This window comes from Aethina tumida, chromosome 5, assembly GCF_024364675.1.
Source record: "Aethina tumida isolate Nest 87 chromosome 5, icAetTumi1.1, whole genome shotgun sequence".
Lineage (NCBI taxonomy): Eukaryota > Metazoa > Arthropoda > Insecta > Coleoptera > Nitidulidae > Aethina > Aethina tumida.
The window spans coordinates 19,932,184-19,945,142 of record NC_065439.1 but is presented as its reverse complement, the minus strand read 5'-3'; the positions used below and the strand labels follow the sequence as shown (position 1 = coordinate 19,945,142).

At 29.1% G+C, this 12,959-nt stretch overlaps 2 protein-coding genes across 2 annotated transcripts in view; both read right to left on the bottom strand.

The window, feature by feature from the left end:
* LOC109595475 (uncharacterized) overlaps positions 1–12,959 on the bottom strand; it is a 142,262-nt gene that overhangs the window by 117,300 nt on the left and 12,003 nt on the right. The gene's annotated exons all lie outside the window — the stretch shown is intronic.
* LOC126265706 (uncharacterized) lies at positions 8,285–10,688 on the bottom strand. Its single transcript, XM_049968011.1, has 2 exons — positions 8,942–10,688; positions 8,285–8,889 (listed from the first exon to the last, which is right to left on the bottom strand). Exon 1 carries the CDS (start codon positions 10,332–10,334, stop codon positions 9,300–9,302), a length of 1,035 nt encoding a protein of 344 aa, XP_049823968.1. The 5' UTR covers positions 10,335–10,688; the 3' UTR covers positions 8,285–8,889; positions 8,942–9,299.

The window sequence follows — 12,959 nt, the reverse complement described above, 5'->3', positions numbered from 1 at the left end:
TGGTCACAATAATACCGTAAATTGCTACCGGTGTTTGCAGATGCCGCAGGCCACCTTAATTATATACGCGATGTAAGTGAATAGCATGTCTTTATAAACCGCTTATTTCCTAAATAATTTTATAATACGTACAAGGATTAAGAGATCGTGCAATGGACGAAAATAATTGTGAGACGTCCGTTATAATCGACCACTTTTGTATTTTTGAATCGATCGCTACTGTAAAAATTGTTGTTGTTGCGTACTAAACCGACAGTTGTATACATGTCTTCCTGGTCATTATGTTGGAATTGATATTTATTTTTTTGTAGTATTTCAATACTTGTTAAAACATTCAGGATTATTTTTTGATGTAGAACTTTGTGTATTTGCCAACATGGTGAAATCCATTTCAACGACCTTTTTATTTGTAAAAGTAATAATAAAATAAAGAAAGTGAAGGCAGATAGATATGAATCAGAGTATTAGTGTTTTGTTTCTAAAATTAGACGTTGGATGCTGGCAATGAACCAATTACAATGTGTACGTTTATGAGTGTATATATATTTTTTGTCTGGCAAACAATAGTTAAACACAAAACAATTCAATAAACACACCAATGTAACTAAACACATGAAATGAGGTTTTCAGTTCAACAATGAAACTGAGAGTATCCTTTGCTTCTTCAAATAAGAAATAAATTTTCAAATTATTTGATGATTATGGAAGATTTTATTTTTACATTTTATTTTAGTTTACAACACGAAATTTAAAAATTGTTTTTATTGGAGTAAAAACGAATTAACAATCAATATTTAAGACCAAGATGTTTTTTTTTTTAGTTTTACATATTAGATAATATTTAAAACCCTATAAATTATTTTGAGTAATATGCAAGGTGTCTCATAACTGAGGTCATAGATAAATTCTATATTGATTAAATTTTAACACAAACCATAAAAATATTGTTATTTTATTGACAGAAAATATTTGAAATTTTTCTGTTTTCAATTTTTATCAGTGGAATCTAAACTGAATAATATACAAGGTGTCTCATAACTAGTCAGTCAAAATTAATTATTATGTTGATTAAGTTTCAACATAAAGCATGAATATATTTTTATTGAAAATAAATTAACAGAAAATATTTATAATTCAGAAAATTGTATGTATATATTGTTAGAAACTAAACTGAATAATATACAGTATGTCTCATAACTAAGGTCATAATTAAATATTATGCTGATTGAGTTTTAACACAAAATATGAGAATATTTTTATTGAAAATAAACGAATTATCAGAAAATATTTATAATTCAGAATATTTTATGTATATATACAATTTATATTGTTAGAAACTAAACTAAATAATATACATGTCTCATAACTAAGGGCACAATTAAATATTATGTTAATTAAGTTTTAACACAAAATATGAGAATATTTTTATTGAAAATAAACAAACTAAAAACAAAAATATTCAAAATTAATAAATTTTTCTATTTTCCATTTTTATTAATAAAAACTGAATAATAAACAAGGTGTCTCATAACTGAGGTCATCTTATTTGGTTCATTAAGTTTTAATAAAAAACATGAGAAAATTTTTATTGAAAATAAACGAATTAACAGAAAATATTTATAATTTCGAATATTTTATATATGTATTCAATTTATATTGTTAGAAACTAAACTGAATAGTATACAGTATGTCTCATAACTAAGGGCATAATTAAATATTATGTTGATTAAGTTTTAACACAATATATGAGAATATTTTTATTGAAAATAAACAAATTAAAAACAAAAATATTCAAAATTAAGAAATTTTTCTGTTTTCCATTTTTATTAATAAAAACTAAAAAATAAAGTGTCTCATAACTAAGGTCACCATATTTGGTTCATTAAGTTTTAATAAGAAATATGAGAATATTTTTTTGAAAATAAACAAATTAACAGACAATATTTAAAATTAAGAAATGTTTCTATTTTTTATTACTACAAACTAAACTGTATAATATCCAAGGTGTTCATTATACGTTTTAACAAAAAAGCATGTGAATATTTTAATTGAAAATGAAAAAATTTAAAATTCAGTTTCCGTTTTTTCTCTTTTTATTACTACAAACTAAACTGAATAATATCCAATAAACAAATTAACAAAAAATATTTAAAATTCCGAATTTTTTCTGTTTCCAATATTTAATACTAGAAACTAAACTAAATAATTTACCTTATAACTAAGGTCATAACATAATTATGTTGATTAAATTTTAACACAAAGCATACAATTAAATAAATGCAAGTAAAGGAAAATATTTGTAATCGAATTTCTTTTTCTGTTTTCAATTTTTATTACTTATACTTGCATACAGAGTGTTTCTTGGCTAAGGCCATCAATATATGGCAAGTTGGGTTTTAACAAAAAGTATTAAAAAAATATTTTTTACTAAAATAAACAAATTAACAGAAAATGTTGTTAAATATCTCTTACTTAAGTAATTCTTTTTTAATAAAATTTATTTTTTTAATTAACAGTTTTAAAATACTCTACATGCCATATGAGGTTCCTCAATTAATCTACAACAAAATAATAATCAAAATTTTTTTTCTAACTCAAAAAACCTTCTTCCACTAAATTTTGGTCAAAATGATTAATCTAAATTTACCAAAACCCAAAATTTTAAATTTGATAAGTTGAATATCTAATCTGTGCTGTTATTAACTATTAAATAAAACAAGTTCTGTTAATTTGCAACAAATTTGATAAAAATTTTTATTTAATTAATTTTTGTAGTTATTTATATTATTATTTATATAACTTATAACTATATGCCAATAACACATTTTATCAATTTAGTAATATAATAACAGTGTTAAATTTTAAACTGTTTTATTATTTATTAACAATATGCAAGTTTATTTAAAATGATTGGTTTAATAGAATTTTAAGAAATATTTTGAAATAAAATTACTTTTTTTTAAATAAATTAATTAAATATTCGTTAATTTTTTTATTAGATCCTTAAATAATTTTTTTTTGATTAAAATTTATATTTTTTTACATATTTTATTTATATTACTTATAACTATGTGCCAATTTCACAGTTTATCAATATTTTTTTAAATTTATTTTTGTATTTTAAACTGTTATTTCGAAATAAAATCAGTTCTTTAGTTAAAAATATACATTTTGTAGTTTGAATAAAAATATATATATAACAAATTCCATCAAAATGATCAAGAGTCTATTTTATTTATTAGTTCCTTGGATAATTTTTATTAGTTTAAATTTTATAATATTCTAATTGATACTAATTAGCCAACTTTATATTATATATAGAGTGTTTCCTGACTATGGCCATCAATATATGGCAAGTTGAGTTTTAACAAGAAGTATTAAAAAAATATTTTTTACTAAAATGAACAAATTAACAGAAAATGTTGTTAAATGTCATTTACTTAAGTAATTCTTTTTTAATAAAATTTATTTTTTTAATTAACGGATTTAATCTACAACAAAATAATAGTCAAAATTTTTTTTCTAAACGAAAAAACCTTCTTCCACTAATTTTTGGTCAAAATGATTAATATAAATTCATCAAAATCCAAAATTTTAAATTTGATAACTTGTATATTTAATCTAGGCCGTTATTAACTTTTGAATAAAACAAGTTCTGTTAATTTGCAACAAATTTGATACCCCGTAAATTCACACTCATTAATTTCGTTTCGGATATAATTTTAGACCCTGATTGGGGATATTTTGATTTATCGCCAATGGCAAACCAATCCATTTTCGGCTTATTAATCCAACGACAAAATTTCATCTTACCTTTTCGTTTTTTTTTATCTTTCATGCGGCAAATCCATGAGTTACGTTGTATGGAAAAAAGCTTTTAGCTACATATGGCAATCGCCCTTGTCAGAGTGTTTGTATCAATTAGCGTTGTCAATTAATAATTACTTCGTGTGATGTTTCCGATTATTCAAATTATAGCGATCGGAGGGAAACGTCAAGATTAAAAGCGAATGGCAAAATAAAAGCAAACCGTTAATTAAATGGTTCGCGGTCGACGAAAAAGGCAATCGTTTTGATCGGTTGATCGGCGGACATTCATATCAGATAAAAGAGACGACTGCCCGAGAGACATGCTAATGCAGAGACATTGAGGAAAATAACAGGGCCCATAAAATATTGCCACGTTTAAATTATTCCCCATCGCAAGACGAAATGTTTTCGCTGCGGGTTCGCCGAAATTTATTTCGTGTCCGACAACCGACGATTAAGGAACGTACGAATTTTCGTACTACACATACACTCGACGACAAAAATGCGGCAACGACGAGTCAGCCAGACAAACGTTTGTCTATGCACAGAAACGAGAAAACCACGAAGAACACAGGAAGGCCGATCGAGACACCATAATTTTAAGAATATGCAGACACTGCAGACCTTGAAGCACATTTTATTTAGAATTTTCCAGTCGGTTTAACAACATACAGGCGAATGTTACAATATGTTAAGTACTCGACCAACAACTCAGCCATAAGTTTTATTAACACACCGCAACGAGATACATTTATTGTTCGCTTATATTGTATAGAAAAACATTCACGACATCTGTGTTTTATTGTTTTTTTTTCCTCTCTACTCTCGCGGTTCTTTATTTGCAAGACGAGTGGCAGATGATTTTTATAGCAGCGTAGTACCGGATCTACTGGCCTACGAGAGGGATCAAAATCCTGAAATAATATTATTTTTCCTTGAATCATTTCTAAGAGTCCAGAGATCATTTTTTTAAACTTTGATTGACACAAACCACATTTATATTACTATATTATTTTAAACAAATTATGGATTTAATAGAATATTAAGGAATATTTTGAAATAAAATTAGTTTTTTAGTTTAGAAATATACATTTTGTAGCTGGAATAAAAAAATATATATAACAAAATCCATCAAAATGATCAAAAGTCTAATTTATTTATTAGTTCCTTGGATAATTTTTATTAGTTTAAATTTTATAATATTCTAATTGAAACTTATTAGCCAACTCCACATTTTATCAATTTGTGTGTATAATAACAATGTTTAAAAAAATTTATACATTTTTAATCTATTTCTTCTATAATTTTTTCACTTATTTATTAGATTCATAAATAATTTTTATATTATTTTAATTAAGTTAAATGTTTCAACAACAGAATTAAATTGACATTATTTTTATTTCAAAAGATTTTAATATTTATTTATAAGTTTATATAAATGTCACATTCTGTCAATTTGTAACAATTTTTTAAAATTATATTTAATATTTGTATCACATTTTATAGATATATAGAGTAGTACCGGATCTACTGGCCTACGAGAGGGATCAAAATCCTAAAATAATATTATTTTTCTTTGAATCATTTCAGAGTCCAGAGATCATTTTTTTTAAACTTTGATTGCCCCAAACCACATTTATATTGCTATATTATTTAAACTTTTCTGTTATTTATTAATAATATGTAAACAAAATATGGATTTAATAGAATATTAAGGAATATTTTGAAACAAAATTAGTTTTTTAGTTTAGAAATATACATTTTGTAGTTGGAATAAAAAAATTTATATAACAAAATCCATCAAAATGATCAAAAGTCTAATTTATTTATTAGTTCCTTGGATAATTTTTATTAGTTTAAATTTTATAATATTCTAATTGATACTAATTAGCCAACTTCACATTTTATCAATTTGTATGTATAATAACAATGTTTAAAAAAATGTATATATTTTTAATCTATTTCTTCCATAATTTTTTCACTAAACAGTTTTAATTTCTTGGTTGATACAGGTATATTAAAATGGGGTTTGTGGTAAATAACATTAAAATATATATATATATATATATATATATATATATATATATATATATATATATATATATATATATATAGAAATTAAAACTGTTTAGAAATAGGCCAATTAGCAAACTGCTTTGGATCAACCATTAGACAAAGGATAATGTCTTTGACAATTGTTAATGTAATATAAAGAACCATTCTTATGTTATTAAAATAAATAAAACCATTTTATATATGAAAAATCACTTCATATTATTTACCAATATTTACTTGTCAAACGTCAGTCTTCGTATATATTTCATAAACGGTCAAAGATATCAAAATGTGGTTTGTGGCAATCAAAGTTTAAAAAAAAATGATCTCTGGACTCTTTAAAATAATTCAAGGAAAGAAAAATAATATTATTTTAGGATTTTGATCTCTCTCGTAGGTCAGTAGATCCGGTACTACTCTATATATCTATAAAACGTGATACAAATATTAAATATAATTTTAAAAAATTGTTACAAATTGACAAAATGTTACATTTATATGAACTTATAAATAAATATTAAAATCTTTTGAAATAAAAATAATGTCAATTTAATTCTGTTGTTGAAACTTTTAACATAATTAAAATAATATAAAAACTATTTATGAATCTAATAAATAAGTGAAAAAATTATAGAAGAAATAGATTAAAAATGTATACATTATTTTTAAACATTGTTATTATACACACAAATTGATAAAATGTGGAGTTGGCTAATAAGTATCAATTAGAATATTATAAAATTTAAACTAATAAAAATTATCCAAATAACTAATAAATAAATTAGACTTTTGATCATTTTGATGGATTTTGTTATATATATTTTTTTATTCAAACTAAAAAATGTATATTTCTAAACTAAAGAACTAATTTTATTTCAAAATATTCCTTAATATTCTATTAAATCCATAATTTGTTTAAAATAATATAGTAATATAAATGTGGTTTGTGGCAAATAACATTAAAATATATATATATATATATATATATATATATATATATATGATAGATTAGCGACTGTTAATCTGTCTTTTTAGTTTGATTAAAACACTAAATTCACAATAATACGCTTTATTACAACAAACGTACTTTAACCCTCGACATCTAAAGCTTGACTGCTCGGTTCTTTCTTAAGAACTGCCCCGATTATTAAATGTAAACAAATACTTCAGATTTGCTTATGAAACAAAACTAGTCTAAATAGATGTGAGCACGTCGCATCGGTCCATCGGTGAAGGTGATGACGTAAGCTAACACGGCCTTCCTGACATGTGGGGCGTCCTCGCACCTTCCACAGTTTTGCAAAGATTCACCTGACACCGGTAATCTGTAAACATTATAACAGCAGTACAAGCTCAAAATATATTCGAAGAACTAAGTCTAAACCTTATTTCATTTAACAAAATAGACTGTTATGTGGCACAGTTAACAACCACCAGAAGCTCAGAGGCGGCTCAACCATCAACAGGTCTGTTACACCCATGACTCTCAAGTGCTATCAAAAGATACCATATTCTAGCCAGGAGCTCAGAGGCGGTTCAACCACTACCAGGTCTATTACCCGCTTGTCTCACAGACACAGAACACAACAATCTAAGCCTGCAGAGCAGGGACCTTAAAAATAGCCTGCCGAGCAGGAACCTTTAAACATAGCCTGCAAAGTAGGGACCTTAAACATAGCCTGCAAAGTAGGGACCTCAAACATAGCCTGCGACGCAGGGACCTTAAAAATAGCCTGCCGAGCAGGGACCTTAATCATAGCCTACTAAGCAGGGACCTTCACATATAGCCTGATACACAGGGACCTTAAACAGCCTACTAAGCAGGGACCTTTACACACATTCACAATCTTATTAAATAAATCTATATCCATCATACCTTATAGAATTTCTGTATCTGGCCAGGTTCGTAACTGTTCATGCGCTGCTATTGTAGTTCTACCTCGGCTGCCAATCCTTCGGAGTGCGTACCTCTCATTAGGTAAACAATGCGTTACCTCAAAGGGTCCGTGATACTTTGGTTTCAACTTTCCTCTATTCGACAGCTAATAGCGACATCTAATCCTAACGAACTTGCTTCTGTATGTAGTTCGGTTGACAATTCCAGATCAAAAATGTTGAAAATCGGATAAGAAGTCAATCGTACATTTTCACATTTACATGTCCATTCAAAAGATTTTCCCTCACGTAACAATGCAGATATCGGTGCTGTTAAAGTTGTAAAGTTTTTCACAAGATGTCTGAAATATCCAGCCAGTTCTTTTTCGATCACACCTAAATATTTCACAGATGTTTGGAAAAAGTTACATTTTTGCATATTTAAGGGCGTCAATGTCCTTTCTTAAGTTCTTAAGACCTTCTTGAATGGTTCGAGAGGGGCACAACACATCATCAACGTAAACAAACGCAATATCGTCTTTAAGTGGTCCAAGGGCTTTATCGATGGCACTTTGATAACACGATGGGGAGTTTATAAAACCAAACGGCATTCGATTGTACTCGTAAAGTCCATCTGGTGTCACAAAAGCAGTTATATGTTTTGAATTCTCTTCTATTTCAACTTGGTGAAATCCCGATTTCATATCAAGAGTACAAAAATATACAGCTTTGGCAAGGGCGTCAATCTGATCTTGTATCCGTGGTAGAGGATAATTATTACGTAATACTTTTTTATTTACGTCACGATAATCTACACATAATCTTGTGTCTCCGTTTTTCTTTTTGACAAGGACTATTGGGCTTGCATAAGGAGATTCACTTTGTCGTATTATTCCACTCTCAATTTGTTCTTTTATTATTTGTTTCACTTGTAATCTTTCGCCATATGACAAATGACGGGGTTTATAGGCCACTGGCTGTAGATCACGTAATGTTATTCTTAACTTGTTTGTTGTTACTGCGGCCGGTGTTTGACTTATTCCATTTTGGATTATTGTTTTTATTTCCTTAATAACCCACTCGTCCAGTCCTGACAAATTTAAGTCATTTTCTTCAAACGCGTATATAGCACAAATTCGTTGCCTATCACTATGATCATATACAATGTCTACACTGTTTGCATTAAATTCAATTTTAATACCTGGTCGTTTTAAAACATCAAGTCCAATTAAAGCGTCAACATCACATCCAGGAATTGATCCATCTGGCACAATTAGAAAATCAATTTCTAATGTCATGGTTGGTGTACACATCACAACACTACTGCGACCCAGAGGCTTCATAACACAATTTCCTACACCAGACAGTATTTGGCAATCCGGTTGAATTTGCAAGTCTAAGGCTTTCGCTATTTTTTCGTGAAGTATTGAGACATCTGCACCTGTGTCTACTAAGTATGCTATTGAACTGATCATGGAATTGTTAGTAACCGTAGCTGATGGAAATGAACGGATAAAACGAGTGTTTTTTGCCAGGAGCACTCGTTTTGATGCCTCATGTCATTGTTTTTTACTATAGCATGTATCTTCTGAATGTCCATTCACTCCACAGATGTTACAAAACTTCTTATTTGCTGAGGTGTTGTTGCCAGACGAAAAATTTCTTTGATGTACTCCAGAAGGACCCGGCTGTACCTTTTCCGACATATTCTGTATTTTTTCCGCATTTTTGCAATCCACTGCTTTATGTCCATAGCGTTGACATCTTCTGCAGTTTCCTTGAAACGAACGCTGATCACGAAAGCTATACGGTCGTTTTCGTGACAATTCACGCTCTCGCACACCAGCGTTCAATTTATTCGCATCACAGGTAGCCAACAGTTTTAATAGTTCAGAATCACATGTAGGAGCTAGCAAGGAGATTCGATTTTTCACTTCTGTGTTTTGAATATCGTATTCAACAAGACTTAACACAACATTCCATGGAAAGTCTGAATAAAATCTTCTAATTGCTGTTAATTTGGCGTTACCGTATTCTACTAGTGAATCAAAACTTGAACTCTTAATTGCTAAACAATTTCTGATACGAGTAGCAGGAGTACCTAACTCAGGAAACGCAATTTCAAAATCTCGTCGAAAAGAAGCCCAATCTCTAATAATAGGTTTCCAATGTTGATAAAAGCGTGCTGCACGTCCTCGTAAAGCATGACCAGCTTTTAAAACAATAAGAGTATCGGATATTTCCAGCTCCTGTTGGATCCTAGTAACATCATCCATCCACTCAACCATAGTAAACGGTGTATCATCTGGGTCAAAACTGGCAAGTCGAAACTGCGCCGCCGCGGCACTTACACCTTCTGATACTGAAGCGGAAACAGGTTGCGTCTGCGCAGTCACCCTCAATGTTGCTTGAGTAGTTTGGGCGTTGGCCATTGTCGACAAAATTTCCATGATTTGTTTTTGGAAACTGTTGTTATTTTCTTGCTGCATTTTAAATAACAACGCCATATTATTGTCCGTCTCCGATACACTTTCGGTAATGTTCACAACGTTCGGACTCACTGCGCGGTCGCGTTTTTCACTATTGTCTGCCATTGTTCGTTCACAAAGAAACACAAAAAAAAATTTATTTTTTTTTTTAGGTCCTTTCTTCCGGAAATAATTCACGAGAAGATATCCCACTTCTGATGATAGATTAGCGACTGTTAATCTGTCTTTTTAGTTTGATTAAAACACTAAATTCACAATAATACGCTTTATTACAACAAACGTACTTTAACCCTCGACATCTAAAGCTTGACTGCTCGGTTCTTTCTTAAGAACTGCCCCGATTATTAAATGTAAACAAATACTTCAGATTTGCTTATGAAACAAAACTAGTCTAAATAGATGTGAGCACGTCGCATCGGTCCATCGGTGAAGGTGATGACGTAAGCTAACATATATATATATATTCGGAGATAAATTATAGGAAATTGAATTCTCTACAAAAAATGTCATATAAAATTTTCCCATAGTTGCGTCAGAAAATTAAAAAAATGTCAAAATTATAAATCAATCCAAATTTAATGTTAAATAACTTTTGAAAAAATGAATATATCAAAAAACTGTAACAGACATTTTTTGTAGAGCGTTAAATTTTCTACAAAAATCTGTTTAGATCATTTTGAAATATTATCTCTAACGAGAGTTAAAAAATTTCAAAATCCAAGAGAACACCGTTCCCGTGTTATTTAAACGGGAAATTAAAATTTACGATGCGGCACCTCTTAATATTAATATTAAGAGCTGTAACTTTCACAGTATTTTTTTTACCATTTTCAACAAGATTTTCGATATAAATAAGAAAAAAAAAATTGTCGATTTTTTTGAAACAGTCTAATATATATTATATATATATATATATATATATATATATATATATATATATATATATATATATTAATGTTATTTGCCACAAACCACATTTTAATATACCTGTACCAACCAAGAAATTAAAGAATACCTCATGTAAAATTGTTTAAAAATAGGCCAATTAGCAAACTGCTTTGGATCAACCATTAGAAAGAGGATAACGTCTTTGACAATTATTAGTATAATATAAAGAACCATTCTTATGTTATTAAAATAAATAATACCATTTTATATATGAAAAATCACATCATATTATTTACCAATATTTACTTGTTAAAAGTCAGTTAACTCAGTTTTTCTCAATCTAGTTTGGAAATACTTACCAAGAGTCAGGAAGAACCAGTTTGAAATCCCTGTATATTTATATTGTTTTCATTTTCCAAAACTAATTATCCATGTTTTCGTGGCATCCACACCACGAACCCATAATTGTTCCACAAAAATTAACATAACAATTATTATTAATTAAGTTATCCCACTCAGCAACAGTGCAAGACAAAAATATTTTTTCAAAAATGTCACTCTCGTCTGATTCATCCGTCCAACGTCTATGAAATAAACCCATTGTCAGTCTAGGAAAAATGGTCAGGCAAGATGTAAATTCTCTAAAAGATTTGCATAGTTAATTGCTGGTATTGTTCTGAGGCGATCGTCGTAACACCTGGCCGAGATTTCCTGCACTCTTCGCCATGTTTTCTATGAAAAGAGACTTTAGGTGGGTGAATTTTTTTCAATTTCGCTCGTCGTAATGCATGCAAATTTATCCATCAATTATTTTGATGCATTCAATCCAACGGAATCATAAATATTTATCGAACATTTCCACCTAATTTCAATTAATTTACCCCGCATCTATGCGGAATTGTGAAAAATTCATCAAGGTGGGCGTCTGAAATTTATTTACTTTTGTCTTTTTATTAATCACAACGTCGGAAATGTGAGTGTGCGAGTGGAAAAAATGAATTTGCGAGGTATTTAATTTGCTCGATGTTTTGTGACATTCTGTTCACGGTGCATAATAATTGTAGACAAATTGTTGCCGTAATTTATCTTTATTTGGATTAGACATGCCTTTGCTCCGCAATGGACGTCCAGACAGTTTCTTCCTTAAATGGTCGCATTCAATTTACCGGCACAGCATCCCGTCTTATTTTCTACCACATCGTCATTTCGTTCGTCTTTTTTTTTTTTTGTCCTGAATGAAGATAACTTTCACGAATGCCTCGATTTCCAGGCAACATAAATAAAATCGCAAAACAATTTATGAAATCCTACTACGAGCGTGTAAATTTGCATTTTACGAATAAGTAATGTCGCATGTCGAAAGTTGTGATAATGCGCAAGATAAATGATAAAATGTTTTTTAATCAATTATTTTACGAAATCGCGAAAGGTTATCTACATATTTAAGCGGATTTATGCCGACGACTTTTGCGGTTGTTTATTGGAAATTGTGCAAATTGAAAATATTGGGAATGGAACGGCTCAGAAAATGCCATTCGGACAATTTATGGCTTTCCTATACATTCCGTTTAATCTCCAAAGATTTTTGCTTGTTATGCCCACAGTTTATCACCATAAATCTTAATGCAGACTTAAGAATACATTTTATATTTTGATTTACATAAATTTTTGTGCCGCTAAATTTATGTGTGTGACACTCTGCTTACTTGCAAATACAGTTGGACTACAATAAGTCAAATCATGACTTGTTAGAGAAAAATCCTGCAAGATATTTTAAGTTTCTAAAATGGCCGACCCTATTAATCGTTAAAAGAACTACATTAATATGAAATGATTTGTTGA